The sequence below is a fragment of the Andrographis paniculata genome, unplaced genomic scaffold (assembly GCF_009805555.1).
Source record: "Andrographis paniculata isolate CXL003 unplaced genomic scaffold, ASM980555v1 Contig52END, whole genome shotgun sequence".
Classification (NCBI taxonomy): domain Eukaryota; kingdom Viridiplantae; phylum Streptophyta; class Magnoliopsida; order Lamiales; family Acanthaceae; genus Andrographis; species Andrographis paniculata.
This window is the reverse complement of record NW_026137587.1, coordinates 1,777,594-1,805,533: the sequence shown is the minus strand read 5'-3', so window position 1 is coordinate 1,805,533 and position 27,940 is coordinate 1,777,594. Positions and strand designations below refer to the sequence as shown.

At 42.2% G+C, this 27,940-nt stretch overlaps 2 protein-coding genes across 2 annotated transcripts; both read left to right on the top strand.

The window, feature by feature from the left end:
• The first annotated feature begins 14,604 nt into the window (after nucleotides 1–14,604).
• Nucleotides 14,605–21,950, top strand: LOC127254893 (DEK domain-containing chromatin-associated protein 1-like). The gene is made up of 11 exons (XM_051280231.1): nucleotides 14,605–15,256; nucleotides 17,578–17,611; nucleotides 18,396–18,475; nucleotides 18,578–18,637; nucleotides 19,382–19,492; nucleotides 19,570–19,650; nucleotides 19,757–19,834; nucleotides 20,337–20,820; nucleotides 21,075–21,178; nucleotides 21,269–21,299; nucleotides 21,403–21,950. Exons 1-11 carry the CDS (start codon nucleotides 14,903–14,905, stop codon nucleotides 21,564–21,566), a joined length of 1,581 nt encoding a protein of 526 aa, XP_051136188.1. The 5' UTR covers nucleotides 14,605–14,902; the 3' UTR covers nucleotides 21,567–21,950.
• Nucleotides 21,951–23,464: 1,514 nt separating this feature from the next.
• On the top strand, nucleotides 23,465–27,084 carry LOC127254373 (uncharacterized). The gene is made up of 7 exons (XM_051279464.1): nucleotides 23,465–24,117; nucleotides 24,194–25,197; nucleotides 25,270–25,595; nucleotides 25,667–25,807; nucleotides 25,872–26,126; nucleotides 26,195–26,326; nucleotides 26,398–27,084. Exons 1-7 carry the CDS (start codon nucleotides 23,465–23,467, stop codon nucleotides 26,611–26,613), a joined length of 2,727 nt encoding a protein of 908 aa, XP_051135421.1. The 3' UTR covers nucleotides 26,614–27,084.
• Nucleotides 27,085–27,940: the final 856 nt, after the last annotated feature.

The following is a 27,940-nucleotide window of genomic DNA, read 5'->3' as shown; positions in this document are numbered from 1 at the left end:
AATCAATGTTTGGAAGTTCATAAATCACCACCCTCTTGAAAAACTCCCTTAGCAACTGCACCAGTTACTGCAACACTCTTGATTAACTTCCTTCTCCGCCATACAAGCTTTTGTGAATCACAATCCCAAAGCACTCTAACCATGGCAAATCAATACATTCCTGCCCTTCCCTTCGACGGAACCCTCCCGGAGGGCCCATTTTCAGCCTCGAAAGTACTAACTCCGACGATCCGTCCATATTGCACTACTCCTGAAGATTCAAATCGGATGAGGGAAGTCATGGAATCCCGAAATCTCTTGGCTATCAACAACCCTAACTACCAAGCACTCCGCATTCGAGACAGCATCAAAACCCATCTGACGGACCCAAAAGATCCTTACCGTGCTTGGTATCGACGGGTAGCAGAACACTTCCAAACCCAATGGCGTTCCCAAAAGATCGACCAAGCAATACTACTGTCCACTATGCCTATCAACCTGCATGAGAAGGTGTTGTTGGCCATGTCGGCCTTCTGGAATGCGGAAAATGGGACTTTCCTCTTCCCATCGGGCCCCTTTGGCCCAACTCTTATGGACGTTGCAATGATCGCCCATCTCCCAGTCGTGGGTGAAGACCCTGTAATGGGAGCCCTAGATGGACAGGAGCCATCCGAAGACCATCCAGGGTGGTCTTTACAAGGTGTGAAGGAATGGGGTTGGACAAAGTTCGCAACCGACCAGCAAGGGGCTCCAGGGACCCCTGTAACCGACCGGGAGCATACTGCCTTTATCCTTTTTTGGCTTTGTAGGTACGTCATTGTTTCCCCTTCCAAATGTGTTCTTCCTTCTCATCTCGACCTAGCCATTCATATCGCGTCAGGTCGTTTCTTCTCTCTTGGCACCCTGTTTTTAGCCAATCTGTTTGAAGGACTCACTAGAGTTAGCCTTCGTTTAACAGATAATGATAATAGGAAATTAGACACTGCCGCGTCGGGTCCTTTTTGGTTTTTAGAACTTTGGTTCCGACTCTACTTCCCCAACGCGTTTAACGTAGGATCTCCGCCCACTATGCCAACAGCTGAAAAACATTTGGGATTAGCCCTTAACCAACTCTGCTCAGGACGCAATAACCTCCAATCTTCCGATCCAATAATAATCGCAGTTTTAACAGATACCCGCAGTAACTCTCGATTTTCTATGTATAAAAAGTATGCGGGCTATGCTCCCGACCATTTTTGGCCTTTTCCAGTACCAAATCCGCTTCCAACTCCTGAGCCTTGTCCTCATTCCACTTATCCTTTTGCCTGGGACGTTGCCCTCAAACCCAGGTCCCTCTTTAGTAGCAAAAAACTTGATAAAAATGGGCAGAAAACCTTCTACACTTATAATTATGAACCTCAATTCATGGCACGCCAGTTCGGCTGTTGCCAAGGTATCCCTGGACCCGTCGCGTCTCCGCATATAATTTTTCAAAGCCCTGACCGACGAGTCCTACCGAACTCAATCCCTTCTTATATCTCCCAGCTCACCACGTATATAATTTCCAATTCTTATATTCCTTTCCGCTCCAACCCTGAAACCGTAGATACTTTCAATGAATGGTGGTCGGTTGTATGGCCCCTGATTTCCCCTGATGAGGGTCGGTTGCTGAACATACTCCTTCCACCCCAAGGATTGGTTCTAGGGGCGGCTAGACATACTAGCACACAACAACAAACAGCCGCCCCGGGGACCGGGTCTGTTGTTCCAACGCGAAAAAGGAAGGCGTCCCGGCTGCCAACACCCCCGACCTCTGGGGCCGACCAGCAAGCACCAGCAGACCTTGGAACTACGAAAACATCAGCAAGGATCCGACCCCGAATAGGTAATTTTTCTTAAAACCGTGAACCAATTCACTATATCTTAACTTTGATTTCACATATCATTCACCAGAACCGACCTTGGCAGCACCGACCACACAACCGACGCCAACCCCAGCCGACCAACCTTTGGTCCCGACTGAGGCAGTTCCTCTCCAAACCCCTACTCCACTTCTCACTTTGCCAATGAGCAGTCGGACGGAGGACCCGACGAGGAGGCAAACTCTTCCTCCCGTACCGAGGAGTGGTCGGGCCAGGCACCCGACCAGGAGGCAATCTTTACCAGTAGTGCCTAGAGAACCAGTAAGTTCCCTCATCAGCAATACTTAGGATTCTAATGATCAACCTTGATATATTTAACCAACAACAGTTCCATGATTTTTCACAGACACCTTCACCCATCGGATCAGCAGCAGGGGTCTCTTCTGACAGCGAGGGGACTACTTCCCAGATGGGTCGACCGCCATTCATGGCATCAGGCTCATCCATTCCGCAGGAACAACCAGCCGCCCTCGCCGAAACTGACCCTCAAGACGACATCCTTGATGCTGCTGATCCCGAAATCGAAAGTGTCCCTGCTGCGGCTATCTCAGGTGCTCCAGAGATCCCGGCTGCAATGGCTTTAGATGCAGCCGCCCAACCTGCAGCCGCCCAGCCAGCAGCAGCATTACCTCCAGCAATTGAGTGGCAGGCAGAAGAACCACCTGTGGCAGCCCAACCTCCAGAAATGGAAGAAGTGTCTTCGTCCGATTCGGAGACTTCTGTGAATTTGGTAAGATCAAAACCAATCCATGCTACAACGTTTCTTTCAGAAAACACTAACTGTTTTATATACTACTTTCCATAGGGACCCAGGTCGGCACCTCAACGACCATTCGCAGCAGCCGACGAGTCGGCTGCTATTATACCAGCTGTCTGCCCTACTCAACCGACCTCATTGCTGCCCCCCTCACTGACAGCAGTCCGCCCAGAGGTAACACATATCTGAATAAATTTGCACCTCCCTTGGAATATTTATTGACATTGTAGGACTTGCAGGGGCCCTCGGACTTAGCTGTCCTATCGACTGTTCCGGTTCCGGCGGAGGCCCGAACCATATTCACTGAGGCCATTAACCATCCCCTGTCAGAATTAGGATCCGACTTATTGGACAGACTCATTCAGACGGTTGGTGGCCTTCTTTTTTACACTCCAACGGAATCGCCAGCCGTCCCCATTCTGCATCGGCTGATGGAAAGACTTACAGAGCTCAAGACTGAAGTGCTAGTCATTGGACTCTTGTCAGCCGAAACCCCCCAGCCCGACTTCGATCAAACAACGCTGGAGAATTCTTTGGCTAAAACCCGAGAATCTCTTCAGCAGACTACTGGAAGGCTGGGTGGTCTCCTTAGCACGAAAGCTCAAGTTGATGAAGCTATTCAGAAAAAGGAGGCAGAATTACGGGCGCTGAGGAAAGAACAGTCTACCCTGGATAAGCAAATTACCAATGAACAGCGTCTGCTTGAGAAGTATACCAAAAATGAGGCTGAATTGGATCAAGAGCTGAAAACCCAAGCCCGATCCGAATTCATCATAAGATATCAGACGGCTGCCAATACCAGAAGGCTATCCAGGGATGAAATCAAATGGACCCATATAAAAACTGCCCTAGGGGCATTGTTGTAATAGCTTCCCCTTTGTAACAATACTTGACTTAGTAATCCATTTCTTTCTGCTCTCAAAACAAGGATCACCTTTCAATTTCCAATTTTGTAGGAATAAAAACAAACTCCTTCTTTAAAAGAACATCGTTTCTCACATTTTAAGAAACACATTCCAAGGCATATTAATCATAACACTTGAAGTGTTAATAAACATGGCGAATGACCGACCTTATGTTCCATCAAACAACTGGCAGGGTGTTCTTCAACCCTTCTTTGTGGGTAATCACCCTATTGGAGGCCATGCAGAAGACTTGTTACACATACTCAAGCAACTAGACTTCAAATTCCGATTCTCCCAACGAGGAAGAAGAACCATTCATCGCGTCATCCGCCTGATGGAAAAAGTAATTGAGGGGTATGAACCTCTTCGTGACATCCTTAGCCGCATTCCTGATCTCCATCACCACATGGAAATGATAGAAAATCACGCAGCAACTATACTTCCAGATCTTGGTTGGGATAACATCTTTTCCAACCAACGAAAAGTCTTCTCAAGATTACGGACCATTGTTGATCGTGAACATCAAGCCATAACAGACATGCAAGCACGTACCCATCAAGATTTAGATGAAATGCAAAGCCAATGGGAAAGGTACCGACCAGATTTGGAAGATCTTATTGAAGAAGAACCAGAGCTAATATCCACTCACTGGGATGAAAAGTCTGATTCAGAGGCAGAAAATTTCTCACAACTACACGATGACTAACAGAAATGAACCTTTCCGTAGGTTCGAACCCCACAAATGGGTTCTGAATAATATTTTGTTTCAGGTAGTCTTGTTATCTGAAAAGGCAGGATAATACCTCTTCAGATATTTAGCATTAATACAATCATGTACTCTTCTACCTTCATGATTTACAATAATGAACGCGCCATTTCCAATATCTTTTTGAACAATCTACGGTCCTTCCCAATTCGGTGACCACTTTCCCAATTGATCAGTTTTCTTATATGTAGGAAGAATGGTCTTCCAGACTAGGTCTCCTTTTTGGAATGTCCTGTGAAGAACTTTCTTTCCGTAACTCCTTGCTCTGATTTCACTCTGTTTCACACTTCGATCTATTGCATGGAGACGGTTAACATCCAAATCTTCTAACTGCTGCAACATAAGTTGTTGGTATTCCTCTGTAAGATCACTATCAGTAAATTCTGTTCGGCCAGATGATACTCAAATTTCGGTTGGTAAAACAGCATCTTGGCCAAACGTAAGTTGGTAAGGTGAGAACCCTGTGGCCGTATTTCTGGTATTTCTATGTGCCCATAAAGCCTGAGACAATAACAAATGCCACTTTCTTGGGTTCCCTTCAACCATCTTCTTTATAATCCCAATGATAATCTTATTTGCTGCTTCCGCCTGTCCATTGGCTTGGGGATAATAAGGTGAAGAATGATGTAATCGAACACCGAATTCTGCCAAAAAACTAGAGAACTTTTCCCCTGTGAAGACCAAGCCTTGGTCGGTTGTTATAGACTGAGGAATACCATATCTGTAAATAATTTGGTTCAAAACGAAGTCTATCACTTCTTTCTGATCCACATTTTTCAAAGCAACTGCTTCTACCCATTTGGTAAAGTAATCAGTCGCGACCAATATGAAACAATGATGTTTCGATGAAGCAGGATGTATCTTACCAATAATATCCATAGCCCATGATTTAAAAGGCCATGGTTTTGCCAAGAATTGCAATTCGGTTACTGGCAAATGGTTTAAATTTCCATGTCTTTGACATTCCTGACAGCCCTTGGCAAATTGTATGCAATCTTCAAAAATCTTTGGCCAGAAAAACCCCAAACGATGAATGGCCCATCTCATATTCAGACCTGCTCGATGAGCTCCACATATCCCACCATGTACTTCTGTCATCACCTCTAGAGCTTCTTTAGATCCCAAGCATTTCAAAAGTAAACCTTCAAATGATCTCTTGTACAAAATTCCATTTATCAATTGGAAACGTAAAGCCTTCAATCGTGTCGCAATTGAAACACTCGCACCTGGATTCTGTAAATACAGGATAAGCTCTGTTCTCCAATCGGGCACTGTTTCGCCATCGGACTCCTGTCCGATAATAACTTCGCAATCGGGCTCCTGACCGACCGTTTCCTGCCCAACAGCCTCGCAGTCGGGCTCCTGACCGACCGTTTCCTGCCCAACAGCCTCGCAGTCGGGCTCCTGTCCGACACTCTCCTGCCCGACCATAACCTCACAATCGGGCTCCTGTCCAATAGCCTCTTGCTCGACCGTAACTTCGCAGTCGGGCTCCTGTCCAATAGCCTCTTGCCCGACCGTAACTTCGCAGTCGGGCTCCTGTCCAATAGCCTCTTGCCCGACCGTAACTTCGCAGTCGGGCTCCTGTCCAATAGCCTCTTGCCCGACCGTAACTTCGCAGTCGGGCTCCTGACCGACCGTCTCTTGCCCGACCATTCGGTCACATATTGGGTCTGTCTTTTCTTCTATGCCCGACTTGACCTCCGACCACATACCCTCCAGAATTCCTTTACAGGCCCTTTGAGCCAACTCATCGGCACGTTGGTTTTCTTTCCTCGGAATGAACTCAATTATTACTTCTGAGATTTTCGTCAGTAACCGACCCACAATGTCCCTATATCTGCGAAGATGAGGGTAATTGCAAACATATTGATTGTTTACCTGGTTGACTACTAATTGAGAATCCCCCCTTATGATTACAGACTGGACCTTCCTAGCTATTAAAGCCTCCAAACCCAAAATTAAAGCTTCATATTCTGCCGAATTATGGGTCATGGCTTCCAATCGTAGTTGCAAATTGATCTTTTGACCATCAGGTCCTTGCAAAAAGACCCCTGCCCCTGATTTGTTTCCAGAGGTAGAACCATCAAAGAACATCAACCATGTTCTGGTACTTATATAAGGTACACATCCGACCTGTAGACTATCCAAATATGATGAACGACCAAGTGGTCGGACGCTATCACAAAGAGAATACCCGACTTGTGAAAATTCTGCTAAGAAGTCGGCTACTGCTTGTCCCTTGATTGCCCTCAGCGGGGAATGTTGAAGATCAAAAGGAGCCAATTTGATGGCCCATTTCATGAGTCTGCCCTTCATAGTAGGTCTCTGTAAAATCAATTTGATGAGATCCACCTTTGATATGACCTCAACTCTTCTGGGCAGCAAGTAATGCTCGAGTTTAGTACAAGCAAAGACCAATTAATAACACATTTTCTCTGGCATAGTGTAATTCAGTTCTGGTCCTGTAAGGGTTTTACTGAGATAGTAAATTGCCCTTTCCTTCCCGTCATCACCATCCTGTGCCAATAAACAGCTAACCACTTCATATGTATTTGCCAAATAAAGTTTGAGTGGCCGACCTTGTTCAGGAGGTATCAAGACTGGAGGGTGAACCAATGCCTGCTTGATAGCATCTAAAGCCATCTGTTGATCGGGACCCCATTCAAAAGCATTTTTTCCAGCTTTCAATAATTTAGTGATGGGTCTGACCTTGCCAGCAGCATTAGAAATGAAGCGCCTCAAATAGTTCACCTTACCCAAAAGACTTTGGATTTCTTTAATCGTCCTGGGTGGCCGACTGTCAAGAATGGCTTTAGCCTTGTTGGCATCGATTTCAATTCCTCTCTCATGAACTAAAAATCCCAAAAAGCTCCCGGCTGATATTCCAAAGGCACATTTGGTTGGATTCATCTTTAAATTGTACTTCTTCATTCTTTCAAATGCCTCTTCAAGATTTCTCAAATGTTCATCAAAACTGGCAGATTTAACAATAACATCATCAATATACACTTCCATAGATCTGCCAATTAAATCATGAAAGATTGAATTCATGGCTCTTTGGTAAGTTGCCCCTGCATTCTTTAACCCGAATGGCATGACTGTCCATTCATAAATACCTAAAGCCCCTGGGCATCTGAATGCTGTCTTAGGAATGTCTTCTTCTGCCAAGAATATTTGGTTATAACCTGCATAACCATCCATCAGACTAAGGATTTTATGCCCTGCTGCTGCATCTATCAACATGTCGGCCATAGGCATCACATATTCGTCCTTAGGGGTAGCTAGATTCAAATCCCTAAAGTCGATGCATATCCTTATCTTACCATTTTTCTTGACCACTGGCACAATGTTAGCCAGCCACTCCGCATAACGGCAAGGTTGAATGAAACCCACTTTGAGAAGTTTTTGGATTTCTTCCTTGATTTGAGGCATTAGATCCGGGCTCATTCGCCTTGGAGGTTGTTTGTAAGGTTTACAACCTTCTTTGATAGGCAATCGATGCTCTATTAGACTTCTTGTCAAACCAGGCATCTCTGAATAATCCCATGCTAAACAATCAATGTTGTTTCTAATAACTTCGAGCATCATTGTTTGTTGCTCTTTAGACAAATAACCACTTAACCTGATCACTTTTGGAACCAATTCGGTTCCTAAATTAAACTCCAATAATGGGTCTTGTGATGAAGCTGTTGGTTCTGTTTTTTCTAATAAGTCGGGCCAACGAAATTGTTCATCTTCTTGGAGGTGAACATCCAAAATTTCTTTACTATTTTCTGCTTTATGTAATAACTGCTTTAAATAGAACTTATTTATAAGAGAACTACATACTTCTAAACTTGTATCATCCATTGCAAACAAATTCTACGGGAATGAGTGTGGCTTTATCATGAGCCATACAATAAAGGTGTTCTTTTAATAGAACATCGAGTTCTGGCCAGTAACTTTATAACCCTTGTATGGGTACTCCCTGGCCATATACAACTGAGACATCGGAGCCAAATGACTGGAATAAAACACTGACTCCTCAACTTGTTCTGATACATCGAATGGGTTGTCATTCGCTTCCATTTTGAAGACCTGATTTCCTTCCCAGAACATTAGTTGTTGATGCAGGGTTGAAGGCACACATTGAGAGGCATGAATCCAGTCTCTTCCCAGCAAGAGAGAGTATGTAGTATCTGCGTCCACAATAAAGAAAACAGTGGAAATCTTCTTTGGTCCGACTTCAATAGTGGCAACCATCATACCCTCAGGCTTAGTCGGCTGCCCTGTAAAACTTGTCATTTCAAATTCCACAGGAGACAGATCATGAATTCCTTTCCCTAACTTCTTGAGAGTCTTCAATGGCATAACATTAAAAACTGCTCCATTATCCACGAAAACCTTTGTGATTGGTTTCCCACAAATGTGAGCATTAACATACAGAGGTTTCAAATGGGAGATCGCACCCTCTGGAATAGGAGGAAACACAATCGAAGGTGGCTCCGGCTGAGGCTCAGAATCTGAAGTCTTTGCCCACTCTGTTTCCTCTAATTCATCATCCGCCAAGAATGCCCATAACGGTTCGTCCATAGTATCATCTACCAGACTCGCCCATATCGGTTCATCTCTCATCTGATTGATCTCTGTCATTCGACAAGGGATTCGTGGTCCCAGACGAGATTTAACAGATCTTGAACTTTCCTCTGTAGTTAGAACTTCTTCCTTCGTCTTGTTCTGAGTTTGAAGCGTTAAAGATTCTATACGGAAATCTTCAAGAGATGGATTGATGTTGATCCGTTCACAATGTTGGCATCTAAAACCTTTAATTATTTCATCTGCCATTCCTTTACCTTTCCCCTGTCCCGACGAACTTCTTTTGGTATGGTCGGAAGCGCCTGATTCGTCATTCGGTTGCTTTCCTGACCAGACCCGACTGGACCGACCAATTGGAGACTGAATGGCTGCTCCCTGCTCGTTGGTCGGTTGTTCTGTGGAGACTCTAACGGACCAATCTCCTGCCAAGTGGTCGGCTGCTTTTTGTTCGTCGGTTAGTTGTTTTGCTGAAGGAACTCGTTTCCCATACGTTGCAGCATACCTGCGTTTGGCATTGCGAATCTGTGTACGATTCATGCCTGGGAAACGAGGATCTATATCAACTGGCAAAGGCTTTTTATTTCGAGCCCAATTGTTCCCGACTGACCCTGTTTTTCTGGTCGGGTGGTCACGCACTAACGCCCTTTCTTTCACCTCCACATTAAAAGAACCGTCTGGATGGTCCCATTTTTCAGCGACTGGTTTCTCACAAACTTTGAGTCGTTCTTCAGGTCGGCTGCTTTTTGGCTGATTTCCTTTCTTTGTTCCGGGGCTTGCCTGAGTTCGTTCCCCTGTTTGTCCATCATTGGCCGAACTTTTCCTTGTTTCCGAACTTGGTTGGATGTCAACCATTGCAGTTGTTACTTTCGGAAATGGTTGCTGATCTACACCTAGAGTGATGTATTTGAGCCGACCCGTCTTGATGGCCTTTTGAATTTCCTTCCTGAAATGAGTACACTGACTTGTAGTGTGCGTGAAAGAATTATGCCACTTACAATATGGTCTCCCTTTGATTTCTTCTTTAGTGGCAAGTCTTTGCCCCTTTGGAATACGGATCTGCCCATCAGTCAGCAAGATATCAAAAATTTCATCAGCTTTTGAACTATCAAACGTCGGTTGTTCTTTTCCTTCAGATCCTAGTACTGGCTTCAACTTAGGGCATACATAAGGTTTTCCAGAAAGGATTTTGGCTGCCATCTCTTCTGGCTGATTAAAATCAAAGTCACATGTTTCCGTTGCCATACTCGCCATATGTTGGCCTCTATTACGCCTGTTATGCTGATCCTCCTCTCTGAACAAAGACTCTAGACGTCCTGCTTTAGATGCAAGACTTGCCAAATCCTCAACATCCAGGGCAGTGAGTGCCTTTCTTAAACGCGAATGCATATTCCGGACCACTAAATTGGTCATCTCTTTCTCACTGATTACCGTAGGACATCGTCCCTTCATCAATCGCACCCTTTCTATAAACTGTGAAGCAGTTTCTTCTGGATACTGTCTCAATTCAAGTAAATCAGTTAAAGAAACAACTGGTAAAGGATTGAAAAATCTAGCGTGAAATGCCATCTCCAGTCCTTCCCATGTCTGAATTTGTCCAGGAGGCAGACTTACAAACCACGAAAACGCTGTTCTAGTAAGAGATAAACCAAACAGCTGTAACTTATAAAAAGGGTTATTGCCAACTTCTCCTAATTGTGCTGTGAACCGACCAACATGTTCTATGGTGGAAGATCCGTCCTCCCCTGAGAATGCATGAAAATCAGGTGGTCGAAAATTCCTTGGGAGAGGGTGTTCATTAATGATCCTTTCTGGGAAAGGTTTCTGATATGCAGGGCGGTTAGCCATCTGAGGAGTTAATCCATACTGATCCCTTAATATATGTGCAAGCTCATCAGGATCTACATGAAAGCGTTGATGATCAGGAACATGGAACGGATCCTGCACAGGAATATGAATAGGATCATGTATATATCCTTCAGGCCTGTCCTCCCTTGTATTGTTCGTCTGCGGATTGGTAACCCTTGGTCCCAGTGGAACAGTGTTGGGAAAAGTTAGAGGAGACTTTCCCCTATCCATTCGGTTGGGATTTGTGGCACTTGGAAATACACTATCCACGAATGATGGCCCTGCGAAATTTGTCTGTAGTCTGGACGGTGATACTCCTGGTGGAGTTTGAGTGGGTTGAAGACTAACCCTAGACAGTGCTTGATCTATCATGGTCTGCATCATACTCTGTTGCTCACGCAACATGTTCGTTTGTTGCTCACGCAACATTTGTAACATAAGACCACCAATCTGTTGGTGGTTGTGGGATTTCCCCGGCATTTGGCACATTAGGTGGTGGAACGGATTCTCCCACCGGTGCCGACGATGATTGAGGTTGTGAACCTGCCATATGGACCCTTCCGATGATACGGCCGGATCTAAGACGTATGAAATTATCGCCGGAATTGGAATGAGCAATTTTGTCTTGCTCCCACTGTGGTCGCCAATTTGTTGATGTAATTTTTCAACAAAAATAAAGTAAAATTCAAAGATATAGAAAATATCCTTAAACTTGATTAATTAGTGCCTGAGATTAGGAATCTCTAAACACTGTATGGTACAGAAACTAAACTGGAAAATAAAAGACTGAAATTTAAAGTGGTGATCCCCAAATCTGACTTTGCTTTGTTGAAGTTGATTGAAGATGCCTTGCCAAATGATGATCCAAATCCTTAAATATTCTTTGAAGAAAACGTTCAGAACCGTCGCACTGTTTCACCAACCGTTCCCACCAGTTACAGAACTCAGAACTGCCTCTTTCATTGACACATGTCTTTAACCGCCTCGCCAACCGCATAACCCAACGACCGACCAACCGACCAATCTAGATACATAATTGGTCGCCAGATCAAAAAACTCACTGGTCGCCCCATCAAACGACCACTATTTGGTCTCTTCAATCGTCTGACCTATCAACAGACCTTTCTTCGCCCGACTTCCTTTTTCGACCGACCCCCATAGCAGCCAACCTTTGTATCAACCGACCCATTTATCCGACTGCGGATAATCCGACCTGCTTGCCCGACCGCGGACCATCTGACTTGCTTATCTGATTGAGAACTAACCGACTGAGAACCCACCGACTGACTCTGGATACCTTATTATTATTATTATTATTATTATTATTTTTTGTGCTTAACAATAAGCCTCCTCCTCAAGACTCCTAAACATCACTTCCAGTGATGTTTTAGGAGTTTGCAGGCCGGCATCCGAGGCTACGTCAGCCTCAGATCCGACCTCCATCCTTCGAGGCTACGTTGGACCCGACCTCCATTTATCGCGGACTGGTGCTGGCCTGGACGTTGGTCGATCTTGCACTACCATTGTATTCAGACTCCCGTCCGACTTATTCCTCCTTTCGGCCACTGTTGTTCTGTCATTCTTTTGCTCGCCTGAAAAGTTATGGTCGGCGACCTGACCCGTGTCCGTCCATTCGGCGGGGTCCTCCTGACCTGTATCCGTCCATTCGGCAGGGTCCTCCTGACCTGTATCCGTCCAGGTTACGTAGTCCTCCCGATTTTTGTCCGTCCAGTCGACGTGGTCTTCCCGATCTGTATTCGTCCAGTCGGCGTGGTCCTCCCGACCTTTGTCCATCCAGTCGGTGTGGTTGTCCCGACTACGGTCCGTCCATTCGGTGTGGTCCTCCCGACCATGGTCCGTCCAGTCGGTGTGGTCTTCCCGACCATGGTCCGTCCAGGCGTCGTGATCCTGCCGACCTGTCTCCGTCCATTCGGTCGTCCCTGGTCGGGCCTGTCCTCCTGTTTGGTCCTGTTTCCAGTCTGTCTGACTGGGTATATGCTCAGGAATGGCGTTGTCCGATTGGGGGCATGACATTTCTGGCGGTGCAGGAACCGAATTCAACATGAATTTTGATTGCTCCATCAAGTTTTGCATTGCGTCATGTATTGCCTGCAGATTTGCTATCTGCTGGTCGTACATTTGCCGAAAACATGCTGTAAAACCTGCTGTCAATTCGGCCCGTAGTTGGGAAGCTTCTTCTGCCGTGATAAAGCCAACGGCTGTACTGTGGAATTGAAAATTTGCCATATGGATCAGCAATTTTCTCCCACTGTGGTCGCCAATTTGTTGATGTAATTTTTCAACAAAAATAAAGTAAAATTCAAAGATATAGAAAATATCCTTAAACTTGATTAATTAGTGCCTGAGATTAGGAATCTCTAAACACTGTATGGTACAGAAACTAAACTGGAAAATAAAAGACTGAAATTTAAAGTGGTGATCCCCAAATCTGACTTTGCTTTGTTGAAGTTGATTGAAGATGCCTTGCCAAATGATTATCCAAGCCTTTAAATATTCTCTGGGAAACCGTACCGAAAACCGTCACCCGAACGGTTACAACGTCTCCTTCCTAACCGTCTTCCAACCCTTCTCATGCTGACACGCGTCCCCAGCAGACCAAAATTATCCCTATATTTCACTCTTTGAGTCCGACCACAAACCTTCCGCTCTTTTGGCCCGACTGCCAATCTACAATAGTATGGGTCCGACTGCCAATCCTCCCGACTTGAGATCTTTCCGTCTTGAGGACACCTCCCGACCTAAAAACCTTCCGACTTGAGGTCTTTCCGCCTTGAGGACTTCCGACCTGAAAACCTTCCGCCTTGAGGTCTTTCCGTCTTGAGGACCTCCCGACCTGAAAACCTTCCGACTTGAGGTCTTTCCGCCTTGAGGACTTCCCGACCTGAAAACCTTCCGACTTGAGGTCTTTCCGTCTTGAGGACCTCCCGACCTGAAAACCTTCCGACTTGAGGTCTTTCCGCCTTGAGGACTTCCCGACCTGAAAACCTTCCGTCTTGATGACTTTCCGTCTTGAGGACCTCCCGACCTGAAGACCTTCCGACTTGAGGTCCTTCCGTCTTGAGGACCTACCGACCTGAGGTCCTTCCGTCCTGCTGACTTTCCGTCTTGAGGACCTCCCGACCTGAAGACCTTCCGACCTGAGGTCCTTCCGTCTTGAGGACCTACCGACCTGAGGTCCTTCCGACCTGAGGACCTACCGACCTGAGGTCCTTCCGACCTGAGGGCTTTCCTTAGTAATAAACCTATTTTTCCTTGATTTCCTCATGGTGCCCTTCAGTCAGTTCAATCAACTCTATTGCCAGGCCCACTATTCTTTTTACCTTGGGCTTTTAACCTAATTCTAAATTTCGTACGTAACAGTATGATATAAAATAATGACAATTATGTAATATATTGTAAATCAGAAGAATATTTGTAATATTAGGTAGACAGTGCAATTATATTAAAAAAATAGATATTTTATTATGAACAGACAAAATAGAAAAATAAATAAATTGTTAAAAAATGGAGGGGAAAAAGTATAAAAATAAAAAAAAAAAAATTATTTAATTTTTTACAAAAAAAAAATTAATAAATAATTAAAATTTGATAAAAGAACTAACCCCAAAAATTAATACAAAAGCAAATTTATAAATATAAGAAAGAAATTAAAAAATGTCACCGAATGCAACGAAATAAATTATTAACAAAACATTTATTTTTATTCTTATAATAACATTTCTGACATAATATTACGTTAGAGTATTAAAAATCCAGCTCATTCACTCTCAGATGCTGACAGGTTTAATAGCGAAACCGCGGCTGCCTGCAATGCTCTCTATTGCTGTTGCTATATATTAGAGCCACTTTGCACATTTCCTTTTCAGCCAAAATTTTCGAAACCCACTGAACCAAAATGCGCACCCGCCCGCCCTTCCTTTGCTGCTGATCTCGCCATAAATTTTGTTTCCCAATCACTGCTCAACTTCTTCGCTCCAGATTAATCTTCCTTACCTAGACGGCTACGCCCATTTATTTATCTGCAAAATTCGTTGCTGCTGAGGTAAAATCATCTCAGAAAGCAATCAAGTGAGGTGCCTGCCGTTCGGCGTGCCTTGCGAGGACATATTCTGCTAGGGTTTCGTGTAGATTCTGAGGAGGACAACGAACAATGGGAGGCGCTAACAAGCAGGAGGAAAAGGGGCAACTTGGTGGTGAAGTAGCAGCGGGGAAAGCTGAAGAAAAGGGGAAGGGAACTGATGTGAAAGAGGAAGGGAATGCCGCTGGGGAGGAGGAGGGTGTGAAAGCGGCGGAGAAAGCGGAGGATGGCGTTTTCGAGCAAGAAGAAAACGAAGAGGAAAGGACTGAGGTTGTCAAGGAATCGGAAACAGAGAGGGGGAGTGATGCTGGTGATTTAGCATCACCGAGAACCGATAGGCCGACAAGAGAGAGGAAAATGGTGGAAAGGTTTACCATTAATTCAACTCCAAGGAGCTCTGGTTCTAAGAGCTTGGCAATTCTGCAGGTACATCATCGTTTTCGTTTTTGCGATCGTTGCTAATTTCCAACTGCATCTTGTATGGAAGAAGGTCTTCCATGGGGGCAGCTGCAGTGCTGAAAATTAATTGAATAATATCGTCATGGTTTAATAATTTGCTTTAAAATAAAAATTTTGTTTGTTAAGAGGTATATGCTTAGATTAAACAAACCTTTGTAAAGGTATTTTTGGTTTGCATCTGAGCAATTTCAATTCTAGTTCTTGATTATTCATGGCCTTGAGATGCTGGTGAAGTGCAGTGGAGAGTCTATTGCTTTTTCTTTGCATCATATAGAATCACATTATTCATAGGCTATTTGATGATGAGGTTTTGAGTATGAAACACATTAAGAAGCAGAAAGTAGGGAACTTTATTAGTTTTTCTTTCGATATATGTCGCTTAAGGACAAAAGAGAAGATAAATAAAGTCTTGGGTGAATGAAACGTGGCAATCGACAAGATTCGAGTAGTTTTGGTATGATAGGTGATGCATTTATTATGTTTTGTTGATCAAGAGTTTCAGCGTTGACCGATCGTTTGATGTTATGGTAATCAAATAGTATTGCTAGATATTGGAATTTAGCGGTTAGGAATAGATGGTATAATTAAGGGAATGTTTTCTTAAATATATAAAAGCCACGAATCTATTAAGTAATATAACATATATACACACACACACGAGGCAATGAACTTCAGATTCCTGACTATCATTTCTGGAAAAATTACTCAAATGTTTAATTATATTGTTTTGTCGTTATTTATGCTTACAAAAACTAGTACATAGGTGAAAATTTTTTAATAATTGAGAAGGGCACCAATTTAAAACTTTTATGTTATGAAAGATTTAGATACCTAATAAGTTGTCTTCTATTATAATTTGAATTGACGAGTGAGATCACTTTAAACACACTATTCACTATTCAGGTCGTACAAGGATTTTGTTTGAAGTGTTCAACTAGAATATACTCATTTATATTTTGTATTTTTGTACAAACTCTATTAGAGAAACTATTTATTGTAAGATCTTGTCATGTAATGAACTAGGAGTATAATAGATGCAGTTTCAGACCAATGTAAAAATCATGCTGAGATTTTTAAAATATGAAAGGGGTACACATATATAGTTTTCGTTCAATTTTCCTTCTATTTTTTCCACCTTCGGAAGCAATAAATGATGAAAGTATTATTATAGTTATTTTTAATTTTCAAGATACCGTTTTCTAAATTAATGTTAGATAAACAATAAATGTGTTCTTATTAATGAGGTTATATAACTTAGAAAAGTTCAATATGGAACACAATTACATTCCACAGTCTATCAATTAGGTGGTATGTGGACTTTTGTTGCTCTGCATGACGCTTTCGGCTAATAGGTTTCTAGTTACGTCAATTTAAGTTTGCCCGATCTGTTCAATTGCGACCTTAAAACACATTCGCATTGTCTGGTCTAATTGCTGTTTTTGTTTTTGTATTCCTGATTTATCCCCTAGAGCAGTCTGGTTTGGATGTCTGAATCTGCTGTTTACAGTGCCTATTCAATTGAGTTTCTTGCTATATGTTTTTCTGTCGGATCCTTTTTCTTTTCAAACCTTACTCCTTTTACCACCTTTCCTCTTCATTTTCATTTTTATTTTTATCTTTTTTTCTGCTCTTTCTATCCTCAATTTTGTTGCAACTGGCTCATCAACAAACTCTGACCATCATTCATTTTTCCTTGACCCTATACTCGTTCAGTGTGTTTCTTATATTTGATGGTTAATTATAGCTATAGTACTTTTTATGGTTGAATTGGATATTATATATGAAGTAACCCAAAAAGAAGATTAAGGATACAAGTGGACAGATGATTTGCTCCATATGCATTTTTGTTAGTTACTCTGAACAATTAAGTAAATGAGGCAATTACCATTATATAAGGATTCCCTAAGTGATCCACATTTTCTCATAGCTGTAATTGTAAATAGCATTCTGTGGCACAAGGCGCAATAAGTGCACAGTGCTATATTTGCGAGGCGTGCCTCATCCAGCAGCATATCTCAAAAACTAATGTTCTTTGGGCAGTATTACCTTTTTGTTTCATTTGTGATCTTATTGTTATTTTCTCCCTGAAATGGAGATGCGTAGAAAATAAATACTCCAAATACATGTTCTGATACTTATCACTCAATTAAATATAGGAAGAAACTAGTTAATTTTTTCTTTTGTTATTGAGCCATTTCCGTGTGTGCGTGTGTGTGTGTGTTTATTGTGGTTGATTGGCTATTTACTGGCATCTGATTACTGACCTGTGGTATTTGCGATATGTGCAGGGTCAAGGTACACAACTGAAGGACATTCCAAATGGTACTTTTTCTCTCTTATTTGTGTCCTATTTTTGCCATAAAAAAAAATATAAATTAGCTATATGGCCTGTTAAATACCCTAGTCCATTGCATTTTTGTATATTTCTTTGTGTGATTCTTTTACTTTCAGTACATTCTTTCTAAGAAAATCTAAAAAATTCTACTTCTAATGATTTGAATGTACAGTTTACTTTTTGGGACCAATAAAACTCTATATTATCATATTAAATGACGTAATTATTAAATATTCAGCAAAGTAAATTGCACAGTACTAAAAACTCCTTTAATCTTTGTAGTTTTTTAGTGAAAAATTTCTGTGAATGTAAAACAGGCTACAATAAATTTCTGTAATTTCCTAAACAATATACACTAATTGTATGTTTCTAGTTGCTTGGCACATTTATAGATATAACTAAATAATATGGTACTAACATGTTAGGATTATGTCATTGAAATAACAGCAAATATGATGATTTTCCTATGTATTTCAAATGATTTTAGACACTAATAAAAGTGGATAATTCCTCATTAGTGTTAGAGTACGGCATGGTTCTGGATGACAGATTGTCAACCAGGCAGATATACAGAATGTTACTGCGTTGGCCCATACCAGTTGCAGTGATGGCTTTTCTGTCTTCATGCCTGTCGATATATTTTGGTGTAGTTGCACTGATGGTATCTGGCTGTCTGCTTATGTTTGTTTGGTTCAGCTACACAATTTATTGAATACTTCTTGTTCTGATAAAATAAATTCCTTGTGCTCTGTGATGTTATTAATGATTCAGTGACCTTCAAGCTGTCGAAGAGAAAAGCGGATGAGAACCTGCAACTTTTTCATACCATTCTTTTTGGAAAAAAAGCAAAGGTTCAGTTTAAATTTGTTTTCAGCTTCTCATAACATCTTTTAACATATTGGCTCTATTTTTAGTCCTGCACTGAGGTGTTTGTGTTTCTTTTTCTTGGTCAGGTGCATAATCTGAAGAAAAATATTGGCCACTTTTCTGGTTTTGTTTGGTTGGACAATGAGGTAGAACATTTCCCTTCTCTTTTTTTTTTTCTTTTCTTGTGATTTATTCTCTGGAACCTTCAGGGCCAATTGTGAGTGTGTTTAGATGTGACTTTCTTCTAAAACAAAGCAGTCTAAAATGCGTTTACACTCTTAGACAGAAGGGTCTCTGAACGCGAAGTATGATGTTTGTTACTTTTGCTAATTAGCTAGTATTTATTGAGCGAAAAGACTGATTATACTAAGCATATATACATATATATATACAGTACTACATGAAAAATCTTGAAACAGTAATTATAAAATGTACAAAAGTTCGCTAACCATCAAAGAATGAGGAACCTATTAGATTTCTAAGGATTTGTGAAAACTTCATGAACGACAGATGGTTTTGTAAAATTGAAACATGGTATTTGATGGTTTTCAGAGTAATACAAGCATATTCATATATCCTCGAAAGCTGCTAATGCCACATGAATTACCATCATCTTTTCATTTAGGCATGTAGTCAATAGCAGAAGAGAAGCCGTTCTGGGTATTTGGTTTGTGTGTGTTTAGTTATAAAATAAGATATGAACCAACACACTAGTTTTTTCTGACAACAAATTTCTTTATAAGGTGCTATGCTGATTTCAACTGATCCTTGAATAAAACATAAGTTTGTAAATATCAAATACATTATTGCATGCTTCTTTATTAGGATGAACCTTTTGTTGTGTCATGACCAGTTCTTTGGGCCAATGTCATACTTGGTTTCTTCAACAGGGAAAAGAGAGGGCCAAAGTGAAAGGGAAGCTTGATAAATGTGTTAAAGAAAAGCTTTTATATTTCTGTGATGTCCTTGATATTCCAGTGAATAGAGCTACCGTGAAGAAGGTATATATTTGACATATATTATAGTTTTACAATCCAAAAGATATCTATGCTGAAATATGTTTTTCTATGTTGTTCAGGAAGAACTTTCTTCAAAGTTAATGGAATTCTTGGAATCTCCACATGCTATGACCGAAAACTTGCTTGTTGACAAGGAGAAGGTTTATTATCCGTTTTCATATTTCTCTTTATTTATTTTTTGTCCATTAGCTGTGAAATTTACTTATCTACTATTGTTATGCTATGTATTAATCACAACACCTTAAGGGTAAAGGAAAGAAGAATACTGAATCTGCAAGCACAGGCCCTGGATCTTCTCCTGCTGTTGAAGAAAAATCTACAAAGGTACGTAGTTCTCAAATCTACGAAGTGATGTATACTGAAAACTTTGTTGTAGGATCAAAGATTGAAAGACTTGTTCCAAAATTATCTATTTTATATATCTTTAAAATGAGAAAGTTCCATGAATGGGATCTATTCCCTATGGTCTAAAATATTTATTGATCAATAATTTTTGTGCTCATTCGAGGAACTGTGCCTTGGCATAATTACATGAATGGCCTAGTTAGTTGTCAAGTGATGTTCATATGCTGTCGGGAAGCTGCATCATATAGGATGCATTCCTCTTAGAAATACATACACGGGTTCACTTGTATATTTTTATTATCATGGTGGAACTATCTTGCCCTAAAATGCGACCAAGGTGATTCAAGTGAACTGCTTCCTGCTTTAAGCTGAAGTTATTTGAAGATACTTCTGATTGGCAATGCTAGTAAACTTTCTTTAGAAATCTTTATAAACTTAATTTTTATGTTATTCCATTGTTCAATGCTTTTGGGTGATTCAGAAGCAAAAAATTGATTCGGACTCTGGAAAGAAGCGGAAACATGACACTGGGGAAGAAGATGACACCAAAAGTGAGCAATTGGAAACTGAAGATAATCTGGATGGCGACAACAAAGTTTCTGGGGATGAAAGTGACCAGAAAAATAATGATAATATAGACCAAGAGACAAATGGAGGTCAAGACAAACCAAAGAAACAGAAAGTTGTTACGAAGAGTTCTTCAAAGAAAAGTGCCAAAAAGGATGATAATAGTGAGAAGTCTAAGACCGCTAGTAATAGTGCTGCAAAAGCTTCAAACACTCCTGGTAAATCTACTAAAGGCTCTGCCAGTTCAGCCTCGAAGGAAGATACTACTGAATCCAAATCTAAATCTGAGAGTAAGATGAAGCAATACACTACTAATAAAGCAGAAAGCGGGAAGGAGGTCGAAAAGAATAGGCCTGCAAAGAATACAGCTTCAGGCAAAGCTTCGAAAAAGGATAAAGGTACATGCTGGTTCAAATTATGTGTTTATACATTTAGCTTAAAGATATTTAAATTAACTCGCATTGATCAAGAAAGATACATACAATATATATATGTTTGTGTGTGTATGTGAGATATAAGAAAACACGTATTCATATACTTTCTTGATGCTGTGGGGGCCTCACTTTCCAGAACTCTCTTCCTGTATGAATACTCTTGACTGAGATTAATATCATCTTTCTTAGTCAATGATTCTATTCGTATTTTGTGAAAGGGGAAGGCAAAAGTAAAAATGTCAAAAAGCCGGCCAAGGAGCCCAGCTACGAGGAATTGCAGGCAGTAGTAGTGGCCATTTTGAAGGAAGTCGATTTCAATACTGTGAGTTATATAAATAAGTTCAAATCATTGCTTGCATTTTGGTGATCGACTCGATTTAAATTTTTTTCTTGTTGTTTTCTCTACATGCAGGCAACTTTATCAGATATTCTGAGGCAGCTTGGTATGCACGACCTCTACTTACTGTGAAATATATATTAAATCAATTTTTGATTTTGATATGCCTAGTTTGCTTCTTTTTAACTATGGTTGATGGATCAAATTAGGTAAACACTTCGGGATGGATCTTATGCATAGGAAGTCTGATGTGAAGAATATAATCACAGAAGCAATAAAGAACATGTCAGACAATGATGAAGATGACGAGAAGACAGATGGGTCTGCTGGAGAAGATGAATCTGGAGATGGAGAATCGGATGACGAGGAGTAAGATTGGTAGGTATTTCATATTTGATCCTTTTTGGGGATCAAAGAAATGCTTATATATCCCAAACACCACCATATAGATTAATTTGCATTGCTTTTGGAGGTTTAGGTTGCATGAACTGAAAAATTAATTGGATGTTCCCCGACTTGACTGAACCATACAAACCATAGAATTCCGGGCATTTAGCTTTCGTGTAGCTAGCTCATCAGTCTCATTTGATTCTGTAAATCTATACAAGTCCATCCTCATCCTGTCTGTAGACTGGAAAAACATATAGATGGAGGATGGCTGTAGTAGTAGCAGCAGTATATGAAAAACCATTGTTGTTGAGCTGCATCCCTGCAAACTGTTGGGATGATTCATTCGGTATGCCTTCCATTACTATTATATGCTTAGAAGTGATCGAATTCTGCAGGTATATATATATATGTGTGTATATACATACAGGTAGGTACTGCACTTCAGCACATAAATGGATGGTGGTGCTGCCATTATTTCATCCAGGTGAATGTTGTGTTTCTTTTCGGTCTGAATTGGATTTGCAGGTTTTGGGCTTTTGATTCAAATAATGCTTGACCTAATATTTTCTTAGGTAAATTTCAATAGAGATATTTATGTTATGTCACTTTTTCGCAAAATCATCTATAATTCTCATTCCGGATTATTCAACCAACGTGTTGTTTTTATCGTATGTTATTTATACGTATATAAATATTTTATAGACAGACAGATGCATTTGGTTACCTTCCCGACCTGGGTTGGCATTATGCTTGCAATCATTTAATTTTTTTTTAAATATTACGTTATATGGATCTTACTCAAAATTCATTCAAAATATTTTTTTTCATCTCCTTCCAATAAATAAATACATTTATGTATATTTAAAATTCTTCATTTATTAGTAAAATTAATTTATATTAATTACAAATCAATATTTTTATTTTTATTTATTTAATTATATAATTTTTTTTTTTTATAAAATAGTATTCATTGTATGTATAGTAATAAAATATAGTTATTAAAATAATTAAATATATATTTTTGTTGATGCACATTTTCAACAATAAAAAATAAAATCCGGAAATAAAAACTATCTTCGAATTTGATAAAATAAATGCCTGAGAATCCCTAGACACCGTATGATACATAAGAAAAAATGAAAAAAATACTACAAACGGTAAAAGTAAAAGGATGATCCCAAAAGAAATTCACTATGTTGATTGAAGATGCCCCTTTTAGATCGTAAAAAGACCTATTTAAAAACCCCTGTCAACCGTCCAAATGTAGTTATCAGGTCATGCCTTCATATCCAATCGTCAGTTGTAACTTTTTTCAACCGCCTCAAAACTGCTTTTCGCCCGACCTGCACATTCATTGCTTCATCTCCCTTGGCCCGTCTTCCATTTGCCCGACCTCCACGTCGGCCGCCTTTTATTTGCCCGACTTCTCTTTGTCCGACCTCCATACCAACCGACCTAAATGCTTACTGTTTCCCTTTCCTCCGTCCGACCTATGCATCCCCCAATCACTCAGTCACAGGTTCTCCCAAGAAAGCCCATTTCTTAACGCCTTGACCATTGGGCCTATACCCAAACCCATAATTCAATCAATAAGCCCATTCTCGAAAAACCCTACTAATTGGTTTTCCTTACTCAACAACTTGCCTCCTCTCGCCCTACTACTAAGCGTCACTTCTCGGACTGTATGAGATGTGACGTTTGGGGGTTTATAGCACAGTGTTATCATTACACTGTTCTATGTCACATCATGGAGTTTATGTAAAACCCTTCTTTCACCCATCCATATTCACGCACTCAGAATTATGAAATTCTTCTTTTCCTCTCCAGCCAATATCTTCCCAAAACTTCTTCTCTTTCGTTTTCTGCAAAGATCTTCCGCAAATGGCCAACCAATATGTCCCTGCTCTCCCTTTTGACGGGACTGACCCATTGGTCCCCTTTGTAGCTTCAAGGGTTCTCACCCCCACCGTTCGCCCCTATTGTACCACCAATGAAGATGCCGACCGTATGAAATCTGTTATCTCTCAAGTCTCTCCGATGGCCATAAATGATGCTGCTTTCAAGCCAGAGAGACTCCTGGATAGCATTAGGACTCACCTAACTGATCCCAAATATGCCTATCGCAAATGGCACAAGAGACTTCTTCCCCACTTCGAAGAACAATGGAGGAGGCAATGTATTGACAAGGCCATTCTCCTCTTAACTCAGCTCCTCCATCTCCATGATAAGGCCTTGTTGGCAATGGCGGCCTTTTGGCATTCCCAGATGGGGGTCTTCTTCCTTCCTTCTGGCCCCATTGGCCCGACCCTCATGGACGTGGCCATCGTCGCCCATTTGCCCATTGTGGGTGATGACCCTGTTCTGGTTTCTTTTGAGGGTCGGGAACTCTCACCCGACCACGCTGGTTGGGCCCTCGCTAGGCTTGCTAAAAAAGAAAGAGGCTGGACCAGCTTTATTACCAAATTCTCGGGTGAGGAGGGCACCCCCATGTCTGAGCTGGAACACACAACGTTTCTTCTTTTTTGGCTCTGCAGGTACACTTTCTTTCCTTATACTTTCCTTGTAAACTCAATAGCTGGTCATTTAGTTGAATCTCTTCTCTTTTCACAGATATATAATTCTCTCCCCCTTCAAACTCGTTCTCTCTTCCCAGGTCGATCTGGCCATTCATTTGGCCAATGGCCAATTTTTTTCTTTAGGAACCTTATTTTTGGCTAACCTTTTTGAGGGTTTATCCCTAGTAAGCACCCGCTTGACCGATACCAAAAAGGTGGACACTGCTGCTTCGGGACCCTTTTGGTTCCTGGAGCTTTGGCTTCGTTTGTATTTCCCGACCGCTTTTTTTGGCCGATTGCCTGTTACCCCGAACCCTCAAAGGTCGATCGGTCTTGCCTTAGCTAAATTAACCCCTATTTCTTCTAATCTCCATCCATCCGACCCCGTCATCACCCAAATTTTGACTGAGGACCGTAGTAACTCTCGTCATTACGTCTACAACACCCTTATACAGTATACTACCGAACTATTTTGGCTTTATCCCGATACGCCGTATCCCCGATCTTACCCCGATCCTCTTCCCCATCCGACTTATCCCTTCTCCTGGGATTCTTCTATGAAACCTCGATCTCTATTTTCCAGTAAGAGGTCGGACAAGAAAAACTACAGATCCTTCTATACCTTTAATTACCAGCCTCAATTTTTGGCCCGACAGTTCGGTTGTTGTCAGGGTCTGCCGGGATCACTAGCCCGACCTCACCTTATACCCCAAAGCCCAGAAGGGCTGGTGATCCTCGAGCTTATCCCGACTTACCTTTCCCAACTCACCGACTATATTACTTCCAACTCTTACTTACCTTTCCGCCCTAATCCTTCGGCGGCTGAGGCCTTTTCGACCGACCGACCAATTGGTCGGGAAACTTATTCCACACTGGGTTCTCCCCGATTAGCCTCTGCTCTTAGAAGGAAGAGGCCGGCGCCTGCCGAAGGCGGATCTGGAGCAAAAAAGAAGAAACAGAAAGCCACCCCCACCATTGACAAGCAGGCAATCGAGGAGTACCTGGCGTCTCTGCCAGTGGACACAAGCGGACTGCCAAAATACTTGAGGGAGGAATTCGGTAAGTTTTCTTCCTTTTCATGTTTCCTTTTCCAAATATGTGCCTTTTTCACTTTAAACATTTCTATTTCAGAGACCCCTTCACCGCCACTGACTACTGCTCCGACCATCTCAAAACCTACCGCAGCCCAGCCGACCGACCCTCAGCCGATCGACCCTCAGCTAACCACGACTCAGCCGACCGACCCTCAGCCGACCGCAGCCCAGCCGACCGACCCTCAGCCGACCGCGGCTCAACCATCCATCACTCTTACTTCTTCTCAACCGACCGCAACCCCGACTGCTGCTCCAGCCGACATCCTCATCGAACCATTAACCACCCAAACGGTTGGTCCCTCGGCAAATCCCCCGACTGCTGGGCGACCAACCACTACAATACCGACCCCTCTGCAGGTTGAGGTAAGTTATTTCATAATACTTCTAAGGGAATACTTATTCAATTTTACTAACTTTGATTCTCCTTTCTATAGGACAACTCAAGTCCTTCATCAGTTGCTCCTCAACCGACGCCCATCGTTGCAGAGGGGGAACTGCCAATGATCCGCCGGCCGGAGGAGCCGGCGGGGAGGCAAATTTTTCCTCAAGTTTTGCCTTCACCTCAACCATCACAGGTAATTACCCTAATATTCCCACATGGTCCATTTATAAATCTTTAACTCTTGTACTTTCAATTAGGATCCTGGTGTGGTCGTGGCGGTGCTTGATCAAATCGTTGCCTTACCCGACCTAATCGCGGAACTACCCGTCCCAGTCGTGGCACCACCCGACCACGCCGCTGCACTGCCCTTACAGCCTGCCGCCCGGCCCGTGGGTGAGAGACCTCCTGCCGCTCCTCAACTAGTCCAATTGATCCCAGCGCCCCATGACATACATGAGATCTCTTCCTCGAAGTCAGGCAAAGCATCAGTAAATTTTGCCCTAAGGGTTTCGGTTAGTATTATTTCACTTTTGCCTTCTGCCTTTTATCCTTTTCCCCTTACTTAATATTCTCCTTTCAGGGTGCGGAGCTGGCCGTCGCCCACCGTCTGCAACCAGCAGACGAGTCGATCGTTGGCCCGATGACTCGTCATGATATTCCCATGGCATTTCGGATTATGTCCCCTTCTGAGGCGACGACCATTTTCAATAAGGTAAACTTTAACCCTGTATTTATCTTGACTAGTTCACTTGGTTCCTCCACACTTTAACATCTTTGTTTCAGGTTGCCCAGGAGATGAACGTTCTGGCCCAAGTGAATCTTCCGACTCCCGCTCGATCTATCATAGCACGCTGTGCTGACCTGTCTTTTGCCGACCTGAGTCCAGCCGACCTCGTGGCTCTGATTCAGGTCGCGATAGACTTGTTGGTGCAACCTTCACTGGAGTCAGAAGCTTTTTTCGTCCTCGATCGGATGATGGCAAGGCTCACAGAACTTTAAGCTGAACTGCCTTTGATCCGACCTCCATCCTCCGAGGCCACATCATCTCAACCGACAGCTGAGCCAGCTAGGCTCGAGGCATCTCTGAAGAAGGTCAATGAAGACCATGATCTTGCCAAGGCTACGCTGGACGAACTCCAACAAGCGCGACAAACGCTGGCAGCTGAGATCTCCCAAAAGGCGGAAGAGCTCAGACGCCTTCAACAACAATTGGAGTCCCTGGACGACAGCATCCAGGAAGAAGGCCGCCTGGTGGAGGAACATCGCCAGACACAAACAAACCTCTACGGCCAAATCCAATCGAGCATACGATTGAGACTCGTTAGAGGGCACCAGGAGGCCTACCAGTGTCGTTGGGCAACCCGGTCGGAGCTAAAGTGGGCCGACCTCCGAGCTGCCCTTCGGGCCCTTCTTTCTCCCTAACTTAATTGTAACATGTGTATAACTTCCAGACTTGGTCTATATATATATATATCCTACTTTTCAGAACACAGATCCATATTTTTTGCACCACAAAATTGAAAGATGACCTGCTTATTTAAATCAAACCTCAAAGGAACATTACCACAACGAACCCACAATCCCTTAAACATATGGCTTCTCCTCGAATTTGTGTTCCTACCACCAATTGGGAAGGTTCCTTACAACCATTCCTTATGGGCAAACGCCCCATAGGTCATCATGCTGAGGACCTGATACAAGTGCTAAAACAACTTGATTTAAAATTCAAGTTCTCTGGTAAGGGGAGAAAAATCATACATCGCACGATTCGTCTAATGGAGTGTGTATCTACCAGCTACGAACCCCTCATATTCTTACTCGCATATCTGACCTGGATCATCATATGGATATGATAAACCATCATGTTATGGCCATTCTTCTTGACCTTAGCTGGAACAACATCTTCTGCCAACAAAGATCAACACTTTCTAGGTTGCCTGTACTTGCTGAACGAGAATGTCATTCTTTACAAGATATGAAAGTTCACACCGAACAAGACCTTCAAGAAATGCAAGATCAATGGGATCGCTATCGTCCAGATTTAGAAGATCTTCCGGACGAAGAACCTGAGATGGTTTCTGCAAACTGGGATGAAGTTTCTGAACCAGAGGATGATCATGTTTGTGTCACTCTTTCAGATGATGAATAAAAACCCCTCTCTGTGGTTTCGAACCCTTAGAGGGTTCTTAAGTCTTTTGTAATAGAATTAATGACAATGTTCTGAAAATTCAGGAAAATACCTTTTCAGATACTTAACATTAATATTCTCGTGTACCAATTTTCCTTCCAGATTCACAATAATAAAAGCTCCGTTTCCAATTACTTT

Excerpts from the sequence above, each read along its gene's own strand:
- LOC127254893 (XM_051280231.1), top strand. The coding sequence starts at position 14,903 with ATGGGAGGCGCTAACAAGCAGGAGGAAAAGGGGCAACTTGGTGGTGAA. Across the intron at positions 15,257-17,577 it reads AGAGCTTGGCAATTCTGCAG|GGTCAAGGTACACAACTGAA; the intron begins GTACATCATCGT and ends CGATATGTGCAG. Across the intron at positions 20,821-21,074 it reads AGCTTCGAAAAAGGATAAAG|GGGAAGGCAAAAGTAAAAAT; the intron begins GTACATGCTGGT and ends ATTTTGTGAAAG.
- LOC127254373 (XM_051279464.1), top strand. The coding sequence starts at position 23,465 with ATGGCCAACCAATATGTCCCTGCTCTCCCTTTTGACGGGACTGACCCA. Across the intron at positions 24,118-24,193 it reads CTTCTTTTTTGGCTCTGCAG|ATATATAATTCTCTCCCCCT; the intron begins GTACACTTTCTT and ends CTCTTTTCACAG. Across the intron at positions 25,808-25,871 it reads CTTCACCTCAACCATCACAG|GATCCTGGTGTGGTCGTGGC; the intron begins GTAATTACCCTA and ends ACTTTCAATTAG.